The sequence below is a fragment of the Symphalangus syndactylus genome, chromosome 1, assembly GCF_028878055.3.
Source record: "Symphalangus syndactylus isolate Jambi chromosome 1, NHGRI_mSymSyn1-v2.1_pri, whole genome shotgun sequence".
Classification (NCBI taxonomy): domain Eukaryota; kingdom Metazoa; phylum Chordata; class Mammalia; order Primates; family Hylobatidae; genus Symphalangus; species Symphalangus syndactylus.
In genome coordinates this window covers 81,571,904-81,598,745 of record NC_072423.2, presented here as the reverse complement: position 1 = coordinate 81,598,745, position 26,842 = coordinate 81,571,904, and the positions used below count along the sequence as shown (strand labels likewise).

Below are 26,842 nucleotides of genomic sequence, written 5' to 3'. Positions count from 1 at the left end.
TTCATCTCTTGGCCTATGTGCCACATAAAAAGAAGGGTCAACCTTGGCATGGCAATGGGTGACTTTCATGGCTTTAGTGCATTTTCATCTCCCAAAGTGAGCAAAAAGGACCAATGCTTCCTTTCTTTCTTTTTTTTTTTTTTGGAGTCTCAAGCTTCCTTTCAATATATATTAAATGCAGCAGGATGTATGTTAGAGCATACCTCTATTTGTAGACTGTTGTAGATATAGTTTATAGGGCAAATAAGTTTATACATTTATGGAATTTTACTTTTGTATTACTGTTAGTACCAATACTTATCAATACTTTCACCTTCTACATCTTAATTCTTAACAAATATAAATACAATGATTTAAAAAACTTTCAGATAATAAATGTTATTTTATGATGCTAGGTTTTAGACTTTATTATGCACCAATAGATAACAAATATAGACTGCAAGTAAATTTGTGCCTTTTACATATCAAGTCAGGTGTGAACAGCCTACATGAACTCTGCTCTCATTGGAGACAGTAAGAAATGTTCTGAAATCAGAGTGCTTTGAATCAATTTCCAAAGCTGGACATCTTTCCGGCTTTCCGAAGTCACATTTTCAGAAGCTCTTTGTTCTGCAGATGGGTACCTAGGCAAAGTCCCACAGAGTGACTATCCAAAGGGAAGTTATCAAATAGTTGTTTCTGGAATAGGAGGGACAACACGTTCGAGTTAATTCCTTGGACACTGATGCAGCCTGTGTCCCAGCAGTAGGTGGCAGTGGGGCAGGGGAATTAGGAACAGAAGAAACTGGAGCTGCTAACAAAGAAGCTGAGTGCCCACTAGAGGTAATTTGAGGGTAGCCAACAGGATCCCACTTGTTGAAATCTCTCTCTTACTGACATGAAATTCCAGTGCTAAAGCAATTTTGTTGTTGTCTTCTGTTTTGTGAGGGAGTATTATGGGAGGACTAGTTGAAGAACTTTTGAGTCCCACATAAAATGCAAACATGCCTTAGGAGAAGGAAAAAAGATACCATGTCCAGACAACCTGCTATATCCCAGGTATTGTTCGGTGCTTTATGCACATTGTCCAGTTTTAAATATCCTCAGTTTTATTTGCCATTACTAAAAAGGGATCATAAGGTAGGCTGTTGGAAGAATGAGGCGAGGGAAGGATGGAAAAAGGAAGATGGTGAAAGTTTGGATGCTTAGACATTAGTGCCATGATCAGTAGACCTAACCTTCATTGCCCACCCATCCCATTCACTTCCTCTTTTAGGCCAACTCCTCTTAGCTGTTCCCTGCTGGTCCTGAGGTCCATAAGCCTCAGGCTTTCTCTGCCACATTGAAGTATCCACTTTTGTCAAACCTGTTTCATAGTTCACTATCAGAAAAGATTCACCCCCTCTATGTGTGAATGACCAGTCTTTCTGGAAGGATAAATTAAACTTTCCAAGGTCAATTGCATTTAATTGAGAAGCTTGTTAACCCAAGTTTTTAAGATGGTGAAGCCCCTTGAAGTCATCCCATCTCTAGTAGAAAAAATCAGAGAGAGTTCGTTAGTATGTTTATATTGAATGTATGTAAGATAAACTCACAACTAAAGCTGAAGTGTCTATAATCACAAGTTGTTCAACAAAAAACTAATTTTGATACTTGTTGGTCTGTTTTGTTTACTGGATTCACTTACTAGCACCTACAAAGACACCAAAAGTTTTTTCTTAAAAAATTTGGGAAGCAAAATTGACTGAAATCTATCCAATAATTTATTCTAAAGGCAAAAGATCTGTGTTGGGTGGGAACATAGAAGGGTATTTCCTATGTATTTTCCAAAGTACCCTAGTTTGGTGAGATGTTCTATGGATAAAGAGTGGGAAACACAGCAGAAGCTAACTGTTCCTGAAGTACTTATAATGCACATTGGCAGCCAACTGGAAAATCACCAACTCAAGGAAATTAGTGCTAATGGTAGGTCAGCAGGAAATGGCATCCAAAGGAGTGATAACGGAGCTATGACTTCGAGTAGCATATATTAAGAATCAAAAATTAAAATGCATGTACCAACATTGGGATGCACTATTTGAAATACGTGAATTCAAGAAGAATTTCAAAAACAAGAATTTTGTTCTTGCCCTCATTTTAGAATAATAAAACCCAACATCTATTAGTGCTTTCCAGTTTAAAAAGCAATTCCCTTTTATCAGACACTGGAAACCTTATCTCACAACTTCTACTGTATACCAAGTCTTGGGTATACAGTCTCTGGAGACATAGGGAAGCTAGCATGACCTTGGAAAAGAGTTTGCAACCAGAAAGTCCAATCTATGGCCTGAGAGATTCCACTTAATGCCTTGCTTCTGATGCAGTCATGTACCTGTTTCCTATTTCCTGACCTATAATGCCAAAGAGAAGGGTATCTGGTACTTACTAATATCTTGAACCAGTCCTTGCTATGTCCATTGATATACCAAGGGAAGAGGACACAGGGAAGAGGACTCAGTAGTTTATCTGTCCAAAGGAAGAGGACCCAGTAGTTTATCATGAAGGACCTGGCCATATCTTGGGACCACTTTATGAAAAGTGTCATACAAACCACTGAGCAAAGCTTTGGTCACCATTTAAAATAAACCTCTGGCTGCAGAGTTTACTGATAGAGGCTTCATTTGCTCTGATAGGAGCTCAGACGGTCTTTCTCAAGACATCCAATCATTTATTCTGAAGCAATGGGTTTCTTACCTGTTGTCACATTTATGCCCAAAATGTTGGTAATTTGGTCAGTGTTATTCCCACGAATTGGAAAACTGAGGCTGTTCAAGTAGGCTTTGGTAGGATCCAGGAAGGATGCATTTTCAAAACTGATCTGAATATTAACAGTGTATTCTTCAGCTGTAGGACTTTTTGTGGCAACAGTAATGAAAGCACATGAAGGCTGAGACAACTTACCATGGGAGATGGAGCAAGATCATGATGGATATTTCAGCAGTTAAAGGTAATGACAGGTACATGGAAATGGTTGGTCTATTAACCCTTAGGAATTTCTAATGAAACCTTTCAGAGAAAAGGAAGAGTTTATCTACTCACCACCTTGGTGTCCAAGGCCAAGCACTGCTCTGTGAAGTATGGACTGTAATGAGGCAAGAGTGGAAGCAGAGAGAATAGCAGGGAGGGTCTGGAAACTGGCAAGATATATCACAGTGAGGACTCAAAGGAGTGAGTCAGTGTTTCGTCTGCAGTATGCATCAGTTCATAGATGCATCCTCTAAGGACTGAACCATGCATGGCTTGAAGACATCTGGGAAAATTCACTCAGTTAATTCTCTTTGCCCTTAGCCTATGGAAAGAGCATATATTCTTTGCTCTTCCTCTGTATCTCCAGTGTTCAGAACATGATAGGTGCTCAACAAAAGTTTGGCAAATTGGAAAGTAAAATAAAAGAAATTTTCAGCTCTTCATTGTTTTTCCAAATTGTCTCCAGGTGGTTTACTGGCTGGCATTCGAGATGGATCTGTTCCCCAATACACAGCTACATCAGGCAGGCTAATATATATTGATATGTGTGTGTATGTGTATATATAATAGAGTATATGTATAGTATATACAGTGTATATATAGAACTATATATATAGACTAGTATATATACTATATAGTATATATAGTACAGTATATATAGTATAGTAATATAGTATATATAGTCTATCTACAATAGTCTATATAGAGTAGTCTATATGCAGTCTATGTATAGAGACTATATAGTCTCTATATATAGTCTGTATATAGTCTATGTATAGTACTCTATGTATATAGTAGTCTATATAGTCTATATAGTATAGTATATATACTACATATAGTCTATGTATAGTAAGCTATATATAGTCTATGTTTACATATAGAGTAGACTATATATATGTGTGTGTGTGTGTCTGTGTGTGTGTGTATGTATATATATATATATAGTCTAGCCTGTCTGATGTAGGTGTGTGTTAAGGAACAGATCCACCTTGACTATAGTAGTCTATATTGACTACTATATATATATAGACTATATAGTCTAGTCTATATATACAGTCTGTACAAACATTATATACTATATATAAACACTATATATAATATATATATGTGTGTGACACACATACATATGCATACACACACACACACACTCTGGGAATTGTTCTTTCATAGTTTTCTATAACACATTGTTTCTGGGCCACTAGTTTTAAGCTTCCCAAGAGCAGGAACTATTTCTTTCATATTTCTTTCACTTCTCTTAGCCTTACTTACTCCATCTTGCAAAGAGCTCACTACATTATAAATATGTGACCAATCTATTCTTGTTAAAACTGAAACTCTCTGAGTCAAGTCACAAATTCACCTCTCAGTCACTGACAGAATCTTTGACCTAATCTTGGCTAGAATATATAACGGAAGCCATGGGCACAGTTAATACTTAATAAAGAACCTTCAAGGAATAAGAACTTTTTACACAGATAGATTGAGAATATTTTTCTTTTTTGGGGACAGGGTTTCTCTCTGTCGCCCAGGCTGGAGTGTAGTGGCATGATCTTGGCTCACTGTGACCTCCACCTCATGGGCCCAAGTGATCCTCCGGCTTCAGCCTCCCAAGTAGCTGGGACCTCAAGCTCATACCATCACGCCCAGCTAATTTCTGTAGTTTTTGTACAGATGGGGTTTCGCCATGTTGCCCAGGCTTATTTTGAACTCCTAGGCTCAAGCGATCTGCCTGCCTCGGCCTCCCAAAGTGGTGAGATTACAGTCATAAGCTGCTGTACCCAGCCATTGAGAACATTTTATCTTGTCAGTTAAATAAGGAAAAAATTAGTGAATACTTATAAAATGATTACTTTAAAATTTACATTTTATCTGAAAAGATGAAGTTTATTAGACCATAAAGTTAAAATTCTATGTTAAAAGGGCAAAAAATTTTCCCATAATATTGCAAGATTTAAATATTCCAAGGACTTTTGGTGCGAAATACTAAAATGGAGTAAGTTTATCCTGGGAAACTCTAATTGTTGAATGTTTATTTCAGAAAGCTGTAACATTTGTTCATTTAGCTTGGTAAACTGTTTGTCTTAGGTCTTTGGTTTTACCCATCAACTTTGTTGAGAATTATTTCATCCTGGCATCATTCAGCTTCCACAATTAACTCTGCCTATAAAAAAGGTCTGTGCAGATTTTTCTAAAATTAAGAATGGATATTAAGGTATATTTCTTCTTTATAAAAATGTACTTGACAAATAGAATAAAGTGACTTTTATAAGAATGCAGAAACTCAGCCTGTCATGAGAGTATGGCATTGCCTAAAATTTCCTGTTGACTTTCTGATTCTCAAATGGTTCTGTGATGAAAACAAGCTTCCTGGAAGAATGGTTAATCTTATTTTATGTGATTCTAACTATGGACACACTATGTTGTCCACTGGGAATATTTACGAGGAGAAAGTCTGCATAATATTTACAAGTTCTGCCTTAGTGCACATTCTTTTTCCTAAAAAGTAATGCAGCAATGTTTATATCCTCCACAGGGTTCATTATCTTCAGGATCCTCTTTGCCATGCCAATCTACTCTCCTCCCATAAATATAAACAGGATTTCCTGGATGGTAGCTGCCTTTTGGATGGATGAGGTCAGTAACAGACTCATATCATATCCACTTCATTACTGGCTTTGTTGCATCCCAGGATCTGATCCTGCAAAATATCAATGCCTGCCTGAGGGTCATGTTTGGCCCTGAGCTTACTCCCGGGGCTCTTTCCAGTCACAACTGAAGAACAAGTGTGGGCCTAGAAAGCACACGGTGATTCACGAATGTCATCACTCCCCATTGAAACCAAGACAGCTCTGCTCAGATTTTACATGGAGCCAAGCCAAAGCATCAAGAACCAAGACGAAAGGCTCCTGTGACCTTAGCAAGTTTCAGCCTATAGCATTCCTGCAGCTGTTAATGTGAGCATCCAGCCTCTAAGGACCTCTTTCTCTTACCTTTTATGTTCTCCAACACCTTCTAAAAAGAGTTTCAGAATCACCCTCAGCCTGAGCGTCACCTCTGTAGAAACTTGTATGGATGGGGAACCTCGAATAGAGAAGGAAATGCCTTCTCCGTGAAAATACTCAATTATTCAAAACAGGCTCAAAAACACCATTGTAATTTAGCAGGCTGTTGGCTTACTCTTGGAAATCATCTACTCCAGTGATCCCCAAACTTAACTGAGGATTATACACACCTAGGGAATACACACACACACACACAATTTTGGAGGCTCAGTCCATGTGAACCAAAGTAAAATATACACGGGTTAGGCCCAGAAGCCTGTATTGCTGTGTTACTTTTTTTCAGTTCCTACTGGTGATTTTGGTGATCAAGTAGGTTTGAGATCTAATGTTCTAATCCAAATGAAGAAACCCAGAAGGGAATTTTGGAGAGCCAATATCAGCAGCTAAACTTGAGTTTGGCTTTGCTTTTTGTTTTCAGACACCTTCTGCTGCCGCTCCTATGGAGGCAAACACTCAGGCAGTCTCCAAACATATTTGTTCACACATATTTTCCCTCTTTTCCTCAAGGGAGCTGATGCTTGCTCATTCCCTCTCTTCAATGATACTGGACAAATCAGTGATGATAGTAAAAGTAACAATAACAGCAGCAGCTGCATTTATTCATCATCTATTAGGTTCTAGGGCCATGAGGACAGTATGCATACATCCATTTTGCAGATGGCAAAACTAAGTTTCAATATGTTGAAGCCACATTGACAGTAAGTGTCAGCGCTGGGATTGGAAACATTTTTCTGACTCCAAACACCATTTTCTTTTCATCATACCCTGCCACACCTCAGATGGAAGAAGATAATGAATGAGACCACCTTTTTTTTAATACTTTAAGTTCTGGGATACGTGCAGAACATGCACGTTTGTTACATAGGTATACACGTGCCATGGTGGCTTGCTGCACCCATCAACCTGTCATCTACATTAGGTATTTCTCCTAATGCTGTCCCTCCCCTAGCCCCCAAACCCCTGACAGGCCCCGGTGTGTGATGTTCCACTCCCTGTGTCCATGTGTTCTCATTGTTCAACTCCCACTTATGAGTGAGAACATGTGGTGTTTGGTTTTCTGTTCCTGTGTTACTTTGCTAAGAATGATGGTTTCCAGCTTCATCCATGTCCCTGCAAAAGACATGAACTCATCCTTTTTTATGACTGCATACTATTCCATGGTGTATATGAGCCACATTTTCTTTATCCAGTCTATCATTGCCAAATGGGACCACTTTGTAAACTTTAAAGTACTATTAAAAATATGAGTTATTATTGTGAAATGTGTCTTTAGAACTTGATGTACAATTCCTAAAGTAAATTCTAAAATAAAATCAAGTTCAAAAGCAAAATGATTAATAATAAATCAAAGAATTATGTAAGCCTTTGTTTAATTCTATTCAACATAATAAATGTTTTAAAAATTCACATTCAGGGCCAGGCACAGTGGCTCACGCTTGTAATCCCAGCACTTTGGGAGGCTGAGGCGGGCAGATCACAAGGTCAGGAGTTCGAGACCTGCCTGGCCAGCACAGTGAAACCCCGTCTCTACTAAAAATACAAAAATTAGTTGGGTGTGGTGGCAGGCACCTGTAATCCCAGCACTTGGGAGGCTGAGGCAGGAGAATCACGTGAACTCGGGAGGTGGAGGTTGCAGTGAGCCAAGATCATGCCACTGCACTCCAGCCTGGGAGACAGAGCTAGACTCCGTCTCAGAAAAAAAAAGAAAAAGTTCACACTCAGGAAAAATGCATTGTGACCCATTGTCATTGACACTTGAATATTTTGATATTAAGCCTTGCTCCGCTCATTTGTTTGTTCCTTGATTTAATGATTTACCTGTAATTTTACTATTTATTGAATGCCTGTTTTCTAGGCACTGCACTAGGAGCTGGAGACACAGATGAATAAAAGGAGCAAAGCCCTGTCTTTGAGGATCCTTTATCATTATACTGGAGGCAAAAGATAAGTTACATTTTAATTTAATAAAGGAAGGCAAGGAAACAAACTGATGGGGACAACAGGGATGGTTGTTTTTTGTTTGTTTTTGGTTTTTTTGTTGTTTATTTTAGTTGTTTTTTATAGAATGGTTACAAAAGACCTTTCTCAAGCAGTAAACTTTGAGCAGAGACTCAAATGAAGTAAGGGGTGAACCAGGAAACTATCTGGATAATGTCACTCTAGGAAGAGTAAACAGGTGTGAAAGTCCTGAGATAGCAACGCTCTTGGCTTGAGGAATAGCAAGAAGATGCCCTCAATGCCCCAGTACACACTTGAAATTGGGTCATTTCTTCTCATCTGAAGCCTAGAACAGTATCATGGTCCTATAGGCAAACAGAACATAGAGGCTGTGGCTGAGCCTTCTTCCCCTGTAATGTCCCGGGGTGACAGGATCAGCACCTAAGGAGCAGCTTAGATGCTCAGGGATCAGCATGACCCACATAGCAGTGAGGTCAGAGGCTCACTCACCTCACTCCCTCAGAAGGCCCCGAGTTTAGGGTTAGAAATGCCAAACCCATCTGTCTCGCTCAACCTGAGGACTTCAGAGCCTGGAAAGTGACATTCCTTGTCCCTCCCCAGACTACCAGGGACCAGGAGGAATGAGGACAGTTCCTCAACTTCTATGTGTGTGTTTTGGATGCACTCCCGTCATCTTCTGCTCCTCAGGATGTCTGAATCCTGATAGTTTAAAGTGTTTTCTTTGCCCCTGGCATTGTTTGTCTGGATTTTTCTGGCTCGCTGATGCCCTGTGTGGAAGGTAGCCAATTCTGGGTGTCATCAGTGTCACAGACAGAGGCCTATCAGCAGGCCCAGGAGGCACAAGACAACCAGGATTTCCCCTCTCCTTTCCCATAAATCACTGCCAGCCACACAGCACTTATCTTACAGGGACATTTCTGGAAAGTTGGCCACAAACTGCAACCAAGATATTTGGGTCTTAATCACAGCTGTTTAAGCAAATAATGCTACTTTTGCCTGGAAACACTAATGGGAACTATGGTTTGTCAGAGCCAGAGCTTAAGTAGATGCATAAATTAACTTCTTTTCTTTTTTTTTTCTTTTTTTTTTTTTTATTATACTTTAGGGTTTTAGGGTACATGTGCACAATGTGCAGGTTTGTTACATATGTATCCATGTGCCATGTTGATTTCCTGCACCCATTAACTCATCATTTAGCATTAGGTGTATCTCCTAATGCTGTCCCTCCCCCCTCCCCCCACCCCACAACAGTCCCCGGAGTGTGATGTTCCCCTTCCTGTGTCCATGAGTTCTCATTGTTCAATTCCCACCTATGAGTGAGAACATGCAGTGTTTGGTTTTTTGTCCTTGCGATAGTTTACTGAGAATGATGTTTTCCAGTTTCATCCATGTCCCTACAAAGGACACGAACTCATCATTTTTTATGGCTGCATAGTATTCCCTGGTGTATATGTGCCACATTTTCTTAATCCAGTCTATCGTTGTTGGACATTTGGGTTGGTTCCAACTCTTCGCTATTGTGAATAGTGCCGCAATAAACATACGTGTGCATGTGTCTTTATAGCAGCATGATTTATAGTCCTTTGGGTATATACCCAGTAATGGGATGGCTGGGTCAAATGGTATTTCTAGTTCGAGATCCCTGAGGAATCGCCACACTGACTTCCACAATGGTTGAACTAGTTTACAGTCCCACCAACAGTGTAAAACTGTTCCTATTTCTCCACATCCTCTCCAGCACCTGTTGTTTCCTGATTTTTTAATGATGGCCATTCTAACTGGTGTGAGATGGTATCTCACTGTGGTTTTGATTTGCATTTCTCTGATGGCCAGTGATGAGGAGCATTTCTTCATGTGTTTTTTGGCTACATAAATGTCTTCTTTTGAGAAGTGTCTGTTCATGTCCTCTGCCCACTTTTTGATGGGGCTGTTTGTTTTTTTCTTGTAAATTTGTTTGAGTTCATTGTAGATTCTGGATATTAGCCCTTTGTCAGATGAGTAGGTTGCAAAAATTTTCTCCCATTGTGTAGGTTGCCTGTTCACTCTGATGATAGTTTCTTTTGCTGTGCAGAAGCTCTTTAGTTTAATGAGATCCCATTTGTCGATTTTGGCTTTTGTTGCCATTGCTTTTGGTGTTTTAGACATGAAGTCCTTGCCCATGCCTATGTCCTGAATGGTATTGCCTAGGTTTTCTTGTAGGATTTTAATGGTTTTAGGTCTAACATATAAGTCTTTAATCCATCTTGAATTAATTTTTGTATAAGGTGTAAGGAAGGGATCCAGTTGCAGCTTTCTACATATGGCTAGCCAGTTTTCCCAGCACCATTTATTAAATAGGGAATCCTTTCCCCATTTCTTGTTTTTGTCAGGTTTGTCAAAGATCAGATAGTTGTAGATATGCGGCATCATTTCTGAGGGCTCTGTTCTGTTCCATTGATCTATGTCTCTGTTGTGGTACTAGTACCATGCTGTTTTGGTTACTGTAGCCTTGTAGTATAAAGTCAGGTAGCGTGATGCCTCCAGCTTTGTTCTTTTGGCTTAGGATTGACTTGGTGATGCGGGCTCTTTTTTGGTTCCATATGAACTTTAAAGTAGTTTTTTCCAGTTCTGTGAAGAAAGTCATTGGTAGCTTGATGGGGATGGCATTGAATCTATAAATTACCTTGGGCAGTATGGCCATTTTCACGATATTGATTCTTCCAACCCATGAGCATGGAATGTTCTTCCATTTGTTTGTATCCTCTTTTATTTCATTGAGCAGTGGTTTGTAGTTCTCCTTGAAGAGGTCCCTCACATCCCTTGTAAGTTGGATTCCTAGGTATTTTATTCTCTTTGAAGCAATTGTGAATGGGAGTTCACTCATGATTTGGCTCTCTGTTTGTCTGTTATTGGTGTACAAGAATGCTTGTGATTTTTGTACATTAATTTTGTATCCTGAGACTTTGCTGAAGTTGCTAATCAGCTTAAGGAGATTTTGGGCTGAGACCATGGGGTTTTCTAGATATATAATCATGTCATCTGCAAACAGGGACAATTTGACTTCCTCTTTTCCTAATTGAATACCCTTTATTTCCTTCTCCTGGCTGATTGCTCTGGCCAGAACTTCCAGCACTATGTTGAATAGGAGCGGTGAGAGAGGGCATCCCTGTCTTGTGCCAGTTTTCAGAGGGAATGCTTCCAGTTTTTGCCCATTCAGTATGATATTGGCTGTGGGTTTGTCGTAGATAGCTCTCATGATTTTGAGATACGTCCCATCAATACCTAATTTATTGAGAGTTTTTAGCATGAAGCGTTGTTGAATTTTGTCAAAGGCCTTTTCTGCATCTATTGAGATAATCATGTGGTTTTTGTCTTTGGTTCTGTTTATATGCTGGATTACATTTATTGATTTGCGTATGTTGAACCAGCCTTGCATCCCAGGGATGAAGCCCACTTGATCATGGTGGATAAGCTTTTTGATGTGCTGCTGGATTCGGTTTGCCAGTATTTTATTGAGGATTTTTGCATCAATGTTCATCAAGGATATTGGTCTGAAATTCTCTTTTTTGGTTGTGTCTCTGCCAGGTTTTGGTATGAGGACGATGCTGGCCTCATAAAATGTGTTAGGGAGGATTCCCTCTTTTTCTATCAATTGGAATAGTTTCAGAAGGAATGGTACCAGTTCCTCCTTGTACCTCTGGTAGAATTCGGCTGTGAATCCATCAGGTCCTGGATGCTTTTTGGTTGGTAAGCTATTGATTATTGCCACAATTTCAGAGCCTGTTATTGGTCTATTCAGAGATTCGACTTCTTCCTGGTTTAGTCTTGGGAGGGTGTATTTGTCGAGGAATTTATCCATTTCTTCTAGGTTTTCTACTTTATTTGCATACAGGTGTTTGTAGTATTCTCTGATGGTAGATTGTATTTCTGTGGGATCGGTGGTGATATCCCCTTTTTCATTTTTTATTGCATCTAGTTGATTTTTCTCTCCTTTCTTCTTTATTAGTCTTGCTAGTGGTCTATCAATTTTGTTGATCTTTTCAAAAAACCAGCTTCTGGATTCATTAATTTTTTGAAGGGGTTTTTGTGTCTCTATTTCCTTCAGTTCTGCTCTGATTTTAGTTATTTCTAGCCTTCTGCTAGCTTTTGAATGTGTTTGCTCTTGCTTGTCTAGTTCTTTTAATTGTGATGTTAGGGTGTCAATTTTGGATCTTTCCTGCTTTCTCTTGTGGGCATTAATGCTATAAATTTCCCTCTACACACTGCTTTGAATGTGTCCCAGATATTCTGGTATGTTGTGTCTTTGTTCTGATTGGTTTCAAAGAACATCTTTATTTCTGTTTTCATTTCATTATACACCCAGTAGTCATTCAGGAGCAGGTTGTTCAGTTTCCATGCAGTTGAGGGATTTTGAGTGAGTTTCTTAATCCTGAGTTCTAGTTTGATTGCACTGTGGTCTGAGAGACAGTTTGTTATGATTTCTGTTCTTTTACATTTGCTGAGGAGAGCTTTACTTCCAACTATGTGGTCAATTTTGGAATAGGTGTGGTGTGGTGCTGAAAAAAATGTATATTCTGTTGATTTGGGGTGGAGAGTTCTGTAGATGTCCATTAGGTCCACTTGGTGTAGAGCTGAGTTCAATTCTTGGATATCCTTGTTAACTTTCTGTCTCATTGATCTGTCTAATGTTGACAGTGGGGTGTTAAAATCTCCCATTATTATTGTGTGGGAGTTTAAGTCCCTTTGTAGGTCACTCAGGACTTGCTTTATGAATCTGGGTGCTCCTGTGTTGGGTGCATATATATTTAGGATAGTTAGCACTTCTTGTTGAACTGATCCCTTTACCATTATGTAATGGCCTTCTTTGTCTCTTTTGATCTTTGTTGGTTTAAAGTCTATTTTATCAGAGACTAGGATTGCAACCCCTGCCTTTTTTTGTTTTCCATTTGCTTGATAGATCTTCCTCTATCCCTTTATTTTGAGTCTATGTGTGTCTCTGCACGTGAGATGGGTTTCCTGAATACAGCACACTGATGGGTCTTGACTCCTTATCCAATTTGCCATTCTTTGTCTTTTAATTGGAGCATTTAGCCCATTTACATTTAAAATTAATATTGTTATGTGTTAATTTGATCCTGTCATTATGATGTTAGTTGGTTATGTTGCTCGTTAGTTGATGCAGTTTCTTCCTAGTCTTCATGGTCTTTACAATTTGGCATGTTTTTGCAGTGGCTGGTACCGGTTGTTCCTTTCCATGTTTAGTGCTTCCTCCAGGAGCTCTTTTAGGGCAGGCCTGATGGTGACAAAATCACTCAGCATTTGCTTGTCTGTAATTTGCTTTATTTCTCCTTCACTTATGAAGCTTAGTTTGGCTGGATATGAGATTCTGGGATGAAAATTCTTTTCTTTAAGAATGTTGAATATCGGCCCCTACTCTCTTCTGGCTTGTAGAGTTTCTGCCGAGAGATCAGCTGTTAGTCTGATGGGCTTCCCTTTGTGGGTAACTTGACCTTTCTCGCTGGCTGCCCTTAACATTTTTTCCTTCATTTCAACTTTGGTGAATCTGACAATTATGTGTCTTGGAGTTGCTCTTCCTGAGGAGTATCTTTGTGGTGTTCTCTGTATTTCCTGAATCTGAATGTTGGCCTGCCTTGCTAGATTGGGGAAGTTCTCCTGGATAATATCTTGCAGAGTGTTTTCCAACTTGGTTCCATTCTCCCTGTCACTTTCAGGTACACCAATCAGACGTAGGTTTGGTTTTTTCACATAGTCCCATATTTCTTGGAGGCTTTGTTCATTTCTTTTTATTCTTTTTTCTCTAAACTTCCCTTCTTGCTTCATTTCATTCATTTCATCTTCCATCACTGGTACCCTTTCTTCCAGTTGATCGCATCAGCTACCAAGGCTTCTGCAATCTTCACGTAGTTCTTGATACTTGGCTTTCAGCTCCATCGGCTCCTTTAAGCCCTTCTCTGCATTGGTTATTCTAGTTATCCATTCATCTAATTTTTTCTCAAAGTTTTTAACTTCTTTGCCATTGTTTTGAATTTCCTCCCGTAGCTTGGAGTAGCTTAATCGTCTGAAGCCTTCTTCTCTCAACTCGTCAAAGTCATTCTCCGTCCAGCTTTGTTCCATTGCTGGTGAGGAACTGCGCTCCTTTGGATCAGGAGAGGTGCTCTGCTTTTTTGAGTTTCCAATTTTTCTGCTCTGTTTTTTCCCCATCTTTGTGGTTTTATCTACTTTTGATCTTTGATGATGGTGATGTACAGATGGGATTTTGGTGTGGATGTCCTTTCTGTTTGTTAGTTTTCCTTCTACCAGACAGGACCCTCAGCTGCAGGTCTGTTGGAATTTGCTAGAGGTCCACTCCAGACCCTGTTTGGCTGGGTGTCAGCAGCAGTGGCTGCAGAACAGCGGATTTTCATTGGACTGCAAATTCAGCTGTCTGATAGTTCTGCTGGAAGTTTTGTCTCAGAGGAGTATCTGGCTGAGTGAGGTGTCAGTCTGTCCCTACTGGGGGGTGCCTCCCAGCTAGGCTGCTCAGGGGTCAGGGACCCACTTAATGAGGCAGTCTGCCCATTCTCAGATCTCCAGCTGCCTGCTGGGAGAACCACTCCTCTCTTCAAAGCGGTGAGACAGGGACATTTAAGTCTGCAGAGGTTCCTGCTGACTTTTTGTTTGTCTGTGCCCTGCCCCCAGAGGTGGAGCCTACAGAGGCAGGCAGGCCTCCTTGAGCTGTGGTGGGCTCCACCCAGTTCGAGCTTCCTGGCTGCTTTGTTTACCTAAGCAAGCCTAGGCAATGGCGGGCGCCCCTCCCCAAGCCTCGCTGCCACCTTGCAGTTTGATCTCAGACTGCTGTGCTAGCAATCAGCAAGACTCCTTGGGCATAGGAACCTCCGAGCCAGGTGTGGGATACAATCTCCCGGTGTGCCGTTTTCCAAGCCCGTTGGAAAAGCGCAGTATTAGGGTGGGACTGACCTGATTTTCCCGGTGCCGTCTGTTACCCCTTTCTTTTCTAGGAAAGGGAACTCCCTGACCCCTTGTGCTTCCCGAGTGAGGCAATGCCTCACCCTGCTTCGGCTCGCGCACAGTGTACTGCACCGATTGTCCTGCACCTACTGTTTGGCATTCCCTAGTGAGATGAACCCGGTACCTCAAATGGAAATGCAGAAATCGCCCATCTTCTGTGTTGCTCACGCTGGGAGCTGTAGACCGGAGCTGTTCCTATTCGGCCATCTTGGCTCCGTTGATGTTTTCTTTTTTTTTTTTGAGACGAGTCTCACTCTGTCACCCAGGCTGGAGTGCAGTGGTGTGATCTCAGCTCAGTGTAACCTCCACCTCCACCCCAGGTTCACGCCATTCTCCTGCCTCCACTTCCCAAGTAGCTGGAACTACAGGCACCCGCCATCACGCACAGCTAATTTTGGTTTTGTATTTTTAGTAGAGACAGGGTTTCACCATGTTAGCCAGGATGGTCTCGATCTCCTGACCTTGTGATCTGCCCGCCTCGGCCTCCCAAAGTGCTGGGATTACAAGTGTGAGCCACCACGCCCAGCCAGGATTTCTTCTTGATGTAATGGAAATGTTGTAAAACTGATTGTGGTGATGGTTGCACAAATCTGTGAATTAATAAAAGCTACTGAATTGTATACTTTACAGGGATCAATTGTTTGGTATGTCAATTATATCTCAATAAATGTTGTCACCAAAAAAAAAAAAATCCACAAATAAAGCAAATGCAAATTCTTCTTCTTTTTTTTTTTTTTTTTTTTGAGACAGCGTCTCACTCTGTTGCCCAGTCTGGAATGCAGTGGTGTGATCTTGGTTCACTGCAACTTCTGCCGCCTGGGTTCAAGAGATTCTCCTGCCTCAGCCTCCGAAATAGCTGGGATTATAGGCATGCGCGGCCATGCCTGGCTAATTTTTCTATTTTTAGTAGAGACAGAGCTTCGCCATGTTGGCCAGCTGGTCTCGAACTCCTGACTTCAAGCATTCCACCCACTTCATCCTCCCAAAGTGCGGGGATTACAGGCGTGAGCCACCGCGCCCAGCCGCCAATTCTTGAAATTGGTCTAATATAGGTAGCAGACTGCAGTCCTAGCTGGTGCGAGGGAAGGTGGGGTGGAAGTCACAGGCCTTGCTGAAGGCTTAGGCCTGGAGGAGAGCTCAGGCCAGGGACTGGTGAGAGGTCACTCTAGCACTCTAGGGGGAAGGGCCATCTCTAGCAAGTGCCCCCATCTGTGGGGAAGTGGTAGGTGTATGGAAGCTGTACCATCCGAACAGAATGAGACTCACTCCAGCAGGGCCCACACCAACGAACATCTCCAAAAACTCGGATCCACTAACGGTGATGAAGGGGACATTGGCTTCTCCGGCTGTGGCCTTAGCTAGCAGCGTCTTCCCAGTGCCTGGAGGACCAGTGAGAATGGCATCCTTCAGATATGAAAAAAGAAATTACATTTAATGAGAATTTCAGAAAAGTAAATTGTGTATCTGCAAATAATTCCAAGATATAACTCTGTCTCTAAATCTTATTGATATATATTAAATATTACTTAAACATCTGGGCTATGGTAGAACATTTTTATATTAGTAAGAATAAAAAGATTATCAAAAGTAATTTTGTTTCAAAAAATTTGGTAAGAATGTGAAATTTAAAATATTTCATTTTTTTCCTAGGGCTGATTTTTAGATCTTTAGTCTAACAGTATGTAAAGAGTGATTTAGGCTAGGAATATACTAATAAATCTGCTAAGATTTACTTAAATAATTCAAGAAGACACAAACACCACACTCCTGATTTATGAAATGCTTTTACTCTTTACAAGTAAAATTGGTTTTTGAGCTCGAATAATTAATAAACCCAACTTCTGACTTCTACTTTCATGTACAAATCAGTACATTTTTAGCATGGTTGGACATGCAACTTAAAACCTAACTGTGAATTTGTTTTTATTTCCATTGACTACCCACAAACAGTATCCTCTCTTATTTACAAATAGACATACTACCACACTACCATATCCAAATACTGTGAGGAGGTAGATAATATGGTCAAATGACATTTTTTCTAGGCTCTGTAATAAAACCTTAAGGTATTTTTAAAATTTTGCTTATTTTCTTCTTTAAAAGTTTCACAAATGAAGTAGAAATCTAACGACCAATGATGAACTTCACTACAAAGAAAGACGTGTTTGCTCAAACAATACACTTTTTTTTTTTTTTTTTGAGATAGAGTTTCACTCTTGTCCAGGCTAGAGTGCAGTGGCACGATCTTGGCTCACTGCAACCTCCACCTCCCAGGTTGAAGCAATTCTCCTGCCTCAGCCTCTTGAGCAGCTGGGATTACAGGCGCACACCACCATGCCCAGCTGATTTTTTGTATTTGTAGTAGAGACAGGGATTCACCATGTTGGCCAGGCTGGTCTCGAACTCCTGACCTCAGGTGATCCACCCACCTCGGCCTCCCAAAGTGCTGGGATTACAGGTGTGAGCCACTGCGCCTGGCCTTACACACCTATTATATTAAGTTGTAGAGACAGCTAGGTGTGATGCAAATGGGTACTAAGTAACAGTAAGTTATAAATTAATAAAATATGACTTTTATCCATAGAAGCAAGACATAAAAATCAAGGAAATAATGATTATCTTTCAAAGGATTCCTTTAAAGTAAAATTTATTAATTGACTTTTAAAAGAATTATACCTTTTTATTCATTTACTTAATAGCCGATCCATTTAACAAATATGAAGTTACTGTTCCACGCCTAGCCCTAGGGGCACCAAGCCCTGTAGGGTACAGCCCACCACTAGCACAGCAGGCAAGAGCGTATTTGCTGGAAAGGGGGAGGTGATGGTGAGTGCTGTGTCCTCTCCACATACTGGCCGTGAACCTCAGCGCCAGCACAGCTGTCCTGTCCACATACATCCCTCGAAGGGACACTGGGTGACAGCAGAGGGTGACATTGTCAGTGAGCTATAGCGGGCCTACAGTTGCTGAGAGATAGGGCACCTAAATCAGATTGGAGGGAGAGGGAAGACGAATCAAGAAAGTCTTCCAAGAGGAGGTAACACAGATATTTTTAGGAATACATACACTATACAAGACACATTCACACAGAGCAACTGACCCAAAAAGATCCTCGAGTTGGGCAGAGGCTAGCCTAGTAAGCTGAGAAAGAGGAAGGACAGCAAAACAGCTATCTATAATAAGTAATCAAACTTCATAGAATTATAACTTCAGAGATCAAGAAACACTTCGAAAAGTTAATCTTCTAAAAGTTCATTTTACCTTTGGGATTTTTGCTCCTAGGTCTTGATACTGCTTTGGGTTTTTCAAGAAATTCACAAATTCCATGATCTCTAGCTTGGCCTCCTCACAGCCAGCCACATCTTTGAACTTCACATCAATTTCATCCTTTAAGACCTTGGCAGTGGTTTCTCCGACACTGAAGAGTCCGCCCATCCCTCGGCTTGTCTGGCCGATGCCAGCAGGCCCTCTTCTGATGGTGTAGAGCAAGAAGGCGATGATGAGCACCGTAGGCAGCAGGCTCAGCAGAAAAGAGCTGGGGACACACAGTGCAACACGGGTTAGGACTGGCTGCTCACCTCCAGCTTTCGCATGTGGTGCAAGATATCAATATAAATATATATAGCTACACCAAAGTATACCTTCTGCACTTAATACAAAGGAGGGTAACTTGCAAGTGTTCTTCAAAGGCAACAGAATTCCCAAATAAGCTCCACGGCAACCAACTCTTTGAAATAAATGGAGCATCTGCCCAGACTTTAAGTGGGGTTACTAACATGGTCTTATTAAAGACAACCCCCAAAGAAGAAGTTCTGATAAGAGAAGAATCACCTAAAAATCCTGGAAAACTGTGAAATGTAAACATAAATGATAGTTCAAAGGGAATGGCACTCTTTGATACAAAGGGGTTCTTTATGCTAAAATCCTACCAAAGGTCAATGCATTGAATGTTAATACCCTAAACCACTGCTTAATCAAGATAAGTATAAATGTGTAGAAAGGGAATGAATCAAAAATAAAAATAAAAATAAAGATAAAAAGCCAGGCGTGGTGGCTCACAACTGTAATCCCAGCACTTTAGGAGGCTGAGGCAAGTGGATTACCTGAAGTCAGGAATTCGAGACCAGCCTGGCCAACATGGTGAATCCCTGCCTCTACTAGAAATACAAAAATTAGCCGGGCATGGTGGCGGAAGCCTATAATCCCAGCTACTAAGGAGGCTGAGTCAGGAGAATCGTGTGAACTGGGGTGGGGGCAAAGGTTGCAGTGAGTCAAGATCACACCACTGCACTCCAGCCTGGGTGACAGAGAGAAACCCCATCTCAAAAAAAAAAAAAAGAAAGAAAATGAATGAGTCATGCAAAAACTAGTGAATTACTAATAGTTTTTAAAAATCTGGCCAAACTGAGAAAGGCCTGTTTGAGAATATAATGTGTAGCCCTGCACCCAGGGACAGAACACAGTGAACCACAGGCAGCACAGTAAACAGTCTCCAAAATATTATCTTTGAGATTACCCATCACTTTCAGCAATGTAGACAACAGGTACCCAATTTTCTCCTTCTATGGCCAATTCCTGCTGTAAAGTTTCCAGATTCCATTCAAAGGTGGCCACACTGCCAATATTAAACCAAACGTATTGCTATAAAAACAAAAAAAAAATATCCTAAGAGTGTAGTGAAACTAAAAGGTTCAATTCACTAAAGGGTTCAACTTTTTAAGAATTTTTCAGAAATACTGAAAATTTATAAATTAAAGAAAAAACAATAATAAAAGACTGGCTTTAATAATGTGGTGATTAAATGTCACTCATTGAGAACACTTGGCAATTCTTGGCAAATAAGCATTTCTTTAGCAGCAATATCTCAGTGGCTCTAAAATTATAAACTCAAAAAACAGAATGAAAAGCCTATTTGAAAACATAATCCTTTTAAAAATAAATATGCATTGTTTCTCTCTTCCTCCATTTCCTAGGTATTTTAGCTCCCTATTAGCAAATTTAAAACTACTGTGAAACAGTGATAAGAGCTAAAGTTTACTAGGCAAGTACTAAGTGCCAGGCATTGTTCTGGGCCCTTTAGATGCATTAGTTCATTCAATCCTGAGGACCATCCTAAGAAGCAGGTGCCATCACTGGGGGCGATGTTCAAAATCTGAACACCACATCCCCACTGTGCAACTGGAACAGGTGTGCCTTGCTGTGCCAGGCAATCCCTCTTTATTCCCTAGAGCTGCAGAGACCCACAGGGCCCAGCACAGGGACACCTCAGGGGCCAGGTCAAGGCTATTCTACCAATCAGCACATAATTATTTCCTGTTGTACGCGTGTCTACTGACTGAATATGAGCCCTGACTCCTGTTCCCATTCTACAAATGAGAAAACTTGCTCATGGTCACACATGAAATAAGAGGCTAGGACCTGAACCCAGACAGTCTGGCTCCTGAACCAGTGTCCTAACCACAATGTCACATTGCCTTTACACAACCATGAGGACACTGATTTTAACAGCTCACATTTATGGAGTTTACTAGCTAGAAGACCCCATTTCAAGCACTGTGCATGTATTAGCTCCATTTTATAGTACAAAAAAACTTTGTTTCTCCTTTAACCTGCAATCATCTTTTTTTAAAAAAGTATTTTTAAAATCAAAACAGTAAGTCTATGATATAAAACTCATTAGGCTGGGCACAGTGGCCAGTAATCCCAGCACTTTGGGAAGCCCAGGTGGCAGATCACCCGAGGTGAGGAGTTCGAGACCAGCCTGGCCACCATGGTCTCAAACTGTCTCTACTAAAACTACAAAAACTAGCTAGGCATGGTGGCACCCGCCTATAGGCCCAGCTACTTGGGAGGCATGAACCCGGGAGGCACAGGTTGCAGTGAGCCAAGATTGTGCCACTGTATTCCAGCATAGGCGACAGAGCGAGACTCCATTTCAAAACAAAAAACAAGGCTCGGTGCAGTGGCTCACACCTGTAATTCCAACACTTTGGGAGGCCAAGGCAGGTGGATCACAAGGTCAGGAGTTCAAGACGAGCCTGGTCAAGATGGTGAAACCCTGTCTCTACTAAAAACACAAAAAAAATTAGCCATGGCAGGCACCTGTAATCCCAGCTACTTGGGAGGCTGAGGCAGAGAACTTCTTGAACCTGGGAGGCGGAAGTTGCAGTGAGCCAAGATCGCGCCACTGCACTCCAGCCTGGGCAACAAAGTCAGACTCCATCTCAAAAAACAAACAAAAAAACAAAACCTCATAAGAGAGCAACAAGTCATCGCATATCCTTCCCACCAGTGTTACTGAGTGAGGAACATTACTTTGGTATTTCTCTCCAAGTACCTAAAAATAAAAGATGAAGAGTAAGTTTTATATTATACAACAACATAACAGTATTTGGTAAATTATTCACTGACAAAGATACAAAATTCACATGGTTACAAAGCCCCAAAACCTGCTCAGAATAGATTAACCACAGAGGATGGAACATTCCCTAACTCAGCTCCTGCTATCAACTGGGCAATGGGCCAAACACCTGGCTTCCATCACAGAAGCAGTGTGAACCCAGGACCAGCAGCATGGTGCCACCCAGGAGCATGTTAGAAATGCAGATTCCCAGAACACAATCTAGATAAGAACCTCTGCGGGGATGGGGTCCCAGGACTCAAGTTTTAATAGCTTTCTAGATAATTCTTATGCACACTAAAATTTGAAAACCACCACTGACTGACCCTATCTCATTTAAGCATTAAGCCCTCCTCTACTATCATAGAGAAGGTAAGCCATCTACTACTCGATGTAAGGCTAAAGGCTGTGTGTGTGCAGCACTGCACAGTGATTAATACTGCTGCTCCATTCACAACAGGACACTGAAAATCTGTTTCTGAAAGCTCAAAACAAGAAGTCTTTAGTAAGCAGGTAATATACACTCTCTGTAAAAACTCGGGATATGCCCACACAGAAAGCAAATACATCCATAACCCCAATATTCAGACACAAACAACATCAGCATTTCAGGCCTGTCCCTCAAGACTGTATAATACCACCTTTACAATCTTGAAATACAATTTTGAAAAGAAATCAATATACACCTTAACTGTAATATAAAAGAGAAATACAAAGAAAGCACTTTATATACAATGGTATGAATTTCAACACATAAATGCTTGTGCATGCCAACACTGGAAAACAAGTTCCCGCCAATGTCCAAATCGCCCCTAGGGATGGCACTGCCCCCAAGGACAACTGCTCAGCCGGAAACAGACAGGGAACAAGGATTCCCTGTTAACCCCGTGCCTGGCATGGGCCGCTGGGTTGTTTCTCATTTTTTCTACGTATAGACAATGTGTGAGAGGACGTCCTTGCAGAGACATCTCACACGCATCCCTACTTTCTCCCTAGGCTTCCCTCCCAGAAGCAGAGGGATGGGTGTGTGTGCGCTTCCCACAGTGCTGGAACACACGTTGCCTACCGGCCTCATGAGAAAGTGCCAACTTAATTCCCAGCACTAAAGTCTGAGGATAAAGCATGGTTATTAATAGGCATTGCATCATTAGGTAGAGGGAATGGGAAATCAAGACAATTAAAATACCTTCCTAAACACAGGGCAACACCAGAGCCCTAAGACTTTACAGACACTCTGCTATTTGCTGACATGCTATTAAACAGAGAGATATGGCCACCATCACTTCTAGTTGTCCTTAAATGTTGCCCTGTCCAGGCGGGATGGCTAGAAAATGGTTAAACTCAATTATCCTAAGGGAGCCTGGCAAGTCCTGGGAGCCTCAGCTTCACCTCTCTCCCCTCCCCTCCAGAATTCCCTCAGTGCATTCAGCTTGCTCTGTGGTCTCTGGAAGTATACTCCAGACTGGTTGGAGAGGAAATACAAATTATTTTTAAAATAGGAAATCAAATAGAAATTAAAATAATATAATATCACAAAATGGTTGGGAGATGGTAGGGATGCTTTTAAACTAATTTGATAAAAGCTGTCCCAAAACATAGGCAATTGAGATTTTAATTTTTTCCTAATCAAATAACTACTTCTCAGTCTTGAAAAGTCAAAGACTATTCTGGAATACTGAAAACTGAGATTTCACTCACTGTCTTCTAAATGTAGTCAAAATGATTATCAGAAACAAAACAAAACACTGACCCAATCCCTACATCAATAATCCATACACAACATTCCCATTTCCACTGATGTCAGTAAGATCACCCCTGCACACTGCCCAGTTCTGATATATCCGGTGAGTATAACTCCTAGGGTATGAGGCAGGTTTTCCTTTCAGCTTTAAATCTGAAAATGTTAATTTACAACTAATTCACATCAGTTAATAAAATGATTTACCCCATCAACAGGAGTTTTTCCTGGTGTAAAGGTCACTCGAACAAAACGCTTGTTGACGACTTCCAGTCTGTCTACCTAGAATTTTAAAAATAAATTCACACATAAATTCACAGAAAATACTTGAGATACTCCTTTAAGCTCATTTAAAATGCATATGATGTTTCGGCCATACAAGGAAAGAATAAAGAATCAGATAAAGATGCCCCCATGTTCCCACCTATAATTCTGCGGAAGCTCCCAGGCACGGCCCCTCACAAAGGGGGCTATGCTCTCATTTAGGGGCTGCATTGCCCAAACCACATCCTTGCACTTGCATTACACATGAAGGTAACCCTACACAATATGCACATTCCCTTCTGCCTGTTTTTAACTTTAAAAATGGTCTTGTTTTATATATAAGTATCCTTCTACAACTTTCTTTTTCCCTCCAACATTGCATTTGTGAGGTTTACACAAGCTCACACTTCCGTGCTGCAGGGTATGCCATGCTATGACCACACCCAAGTTACTGATCCATCCTCCTGTTAATAGACAGCTAGGCTGTTACACACTTCTCACAAGCAATGCTGTTATGAACATTCCCGTATCTACCTTTGTGGGCACATCTTAAAAAATTTCTCCAGGAAACACACCTGTAGATAGACACACTAAGGCTGTGTTGCAGGGTATACGTACCTTCAACTTTACTAGATATTGCCAAATTGCTCTCCAAAATGGTTCCCCAATTCACACTGCCATGAGCAAAACATTATTATTGTTCTATAGGACATAGACTATCGCTCTATAGGACATACCCACATTTGGTAGTATGAGACTTTTTAATTTTTGTCACTCTATAAACATAAAATAGTTTAAGCTTTTTTTAAAATTGAATCACCTAATTATATAGGATCCTTTTTTTATTTGTCTTTAGACAGGATTTCACTCAGGCTGGAGTGCAGTGGTGCAATCATAGCTCACTGCAGCCTCAACTTCTCTGGGCACAAAATATCCTCCCTCCTCAGCTTCCTGAGTAGCTGGGACTAAGAGTGCAAGTCACCACAAGTGGCCAATTTTTTTACATTTCTTTGTAGAGATGGGGTCTCCCTACATTCCCCAGGCTGGTCTCAAACTCTTAGATTCAAGTGATCCTCCACCTCAGCCTCCCAAAGTGCACAGATTACAGCTGTGAGCCAGCACGGCCAGCCTACATAGGATTCTTAATAACATTGTTAAACACCACATCCCAAGGACTGTAACTGATTTAGGAGCACGAGCACTCTGGGATGTGCTTATTTCTAACTGCTTGCTTTGTCAGCAAGTCTGGAAGGCAAGAATGAAAAACAAAAAGCAAAGGAGTCCCAGAGCAATCCCGGAGGGGCTGGAATCGGGGAGCAACTGTTCTTAAAGGCAGTCTCTGTCAGAGAGGAATGATTGGCACTGCTCCACCCCACAGACACCTGCTGGGGAGACAGCAGACTAATGCCAAAGAGCCAGAGGGTCAGGAGGAGCTGCAGCTGTGGAGAAGCCACCTCGAGAACCTACCATCCCAATCGGAAGGACGGCTGCAGCCCGGTCCACACGTGATGATCACTGCTTCTGAGCAGCATCTGAGTGGGAGTCCCCACTACATCTGAGAACTACATATGTAAGATCCTCACTTTCATGAGATCAACATGTTTCAAAAATCCAACTAGATAAAAGGACTCTGGGCAGATGGTGGCATAAGAAGGCAGCAGGAACCCGTCTCCCTACGCACAGGACAATGGTACAGGCAGGATCTGTCCGATGTAAGCATTTTGGAACTCTGGAGTCCACTGAAGGTTTGCAACTTCCAGGGGAAACATAAACTGAAGTTAATCTCAGTCAACTTCAGCTCTTAGCACAGCAGCAGCTGCTCATTAGAGTAGAGAGCCATTTCTTACATCCTTACCTTCCTGTACATCCTTTAGAATGAATTTAAATTCTTTGCACTACCTCAGTAAGTATTAATGTCGTCTTACTTTATCCATTTCATGGATGAAAACCCAAGTATTAAGAGGTTAAGGGGTTTCCCCAAGGCTACACAGCAGGCCTAATTCTGGTGTCTATCACTATACTGCATCAATTCTTTTTTCTTTTTTGAGACAAAGTCTCACTCTGTTGCCCGGGCTGGAGTGCAGTGGCGCAATCTCGGCTCACTGCAAGCTCTGCCTCCCAGGTTCACGCCATTCTCTTGCCTCACCCTCTGGAGTAGCTGAGACTACAGGCACGTGCCACCACGCCTGGCTAATTTTTTCTATTTTTTAGTAGAGACGGGGGTTTCACCATGTTAGCCAGGATGGTCTCGATCTCCTGACCTCGTGATCCACCCGCCTCGGCCTCCCAAAGTGCTGGGATTACAGGCATGACCCACCGCACCCGGCCACTGCATCAATTCTAAGACACACATTTTTCATATTTTAACATCAGAAATGGAGATCCATCTTACAATTGATGGCATGTCATAATTTCATCAGCATCTTATTAGATTTGTCTTAGCAACTTATAAAACACCATGTGTCTTACAATCAATAGCATCTTAAATATGCTGAAATATGGTCTTACTTATTTCCCATTGGTTGTGGTGAATATAGTCACACATGTGCAAGCCCAGCAGGCAGTAACAAAGGCTGCTCTGCAGACAGAGAAATGGCAGGGACCACGCGCCCACCTGGCCCTCCCTTAGAGCCCCATCTGCTCTGATGACGCACGCTGATTAGCTGCCACGCCCACAGGTGACTAAAGGTAGTAAAGACCCACAGAGGGCCCAAAGAGGCTGGCACACGACAGCACAGAGCAAGGGCAGAGGCTGGCACACGACAGCACAGAGCAAGGGCAGAGGCTGGCACATGACAGCACAGAGCAAGGGCAGAGGCTGGCACACAACAGCACAGAGCAGGGGCAGCTGAGGGCACGTGAGAAAAGGGCACAAGCAGAGGACTGCCAAAGACCATGGTCAGAAGCAGTGGTTCCAAAACCCAGTTCTGGGAGGTAGTGAAATAAAAGAATTTGGGGGTAAATGTGAGGACACCAGGTCAAAACACGGGTTTTCTGGTTGCAGTACTTCTCAGCATTAGAAAAATCTGAGTGAAAGTAATAATTTTACAATGGACGAGCCAGGTTAACCTGCTGTCACTTCCTTGGTCTAATCTGATGAATTTCACCTTTGAACCACAACAGCCACCAATCCCATAAAATACTTACTACTCCTTTTGAAAGATAGTTATTGACAAAGTCCTTCCAAGTGATTTCTCTCCCAGATCTCTTGAGCAGCAAGTAAAACATGACTCCACCCCAGAACAGAGCAGTCCAGAGGAAGAACATCCTGAAATCCTTGTCGTCCCATGGAATGTCACCTAGGCAGAGAGGGAGACAGCTTCTGTGAAGAATGAAATTCCACAATACGATCTATGCTCTGTGAGACACAAATCCCTCCAACACTACACTAATGCCTCCCAGCCTTCTCTGGGCCACCATCATAAC

At 41.5% G+C, this 26,842-nt stretch overlaps 1 protein-coding gene across 1 annotated transcript; it reads right to left on the bottom strand.

Moving 5' to 3' along the window:
* Positions 1-16,087: 16,087 nt before the first annotated feature.
* On the bottom strand, positions 16,088-26,710 carry LOC129461062 (AFG3-like protein 2). Its single transcript, XM_055239912.2, has 5 exons — positions 26,564-26,710; positions 23,360-23,434; positions 19,531-19,655; positions 18,276-18,549; positions 16,088-16,418 (listed from the first exon to the last, which is right to left on the bottom strand). The coding sequence occupies exons 1-5, from the start codon at positions 26,681-26,683 to the stop codon at positions 16,188-16,190; spliced, it is 825 nt and encodes a 274-aa protein (XP_055095887.2). The 5' UTR covers positions 26,684-26,710; the 3' UTR covers positions 16,088-16,187.
* Between the last annotated feature and the right edge of the window lie 132 nt (positions 26,711-26,842).

What these genes read in the sequence shown, in the direction of transcription:
- LOC129461062 (XM_055239912.2), bottom strand. Translation starts at nt 26,683, where the DNA reads ATGTTCTTCCTCTGGACTGCTCTGTTCTGGGGTGGAGTCATGTTTTAC. An exon ending in TACATTGCTGAAAGTGATGG is followed by an intron (nt 18,550 to 19,530) that starts GTAATCTCAAAG and finishes GTGTGTCCCCAG; the next exon opens with CTCTTTTCTGCTGAGCCTGC. An exon ending in TAGGAGCAAAAATCCCAAAG is followed by an intron (nt 16,419 to 18,275) that starts GTAAAATGAACT and finishes TCATATCTGAAG; the next exon opens with GATGCCATTCTCACTGGTCC.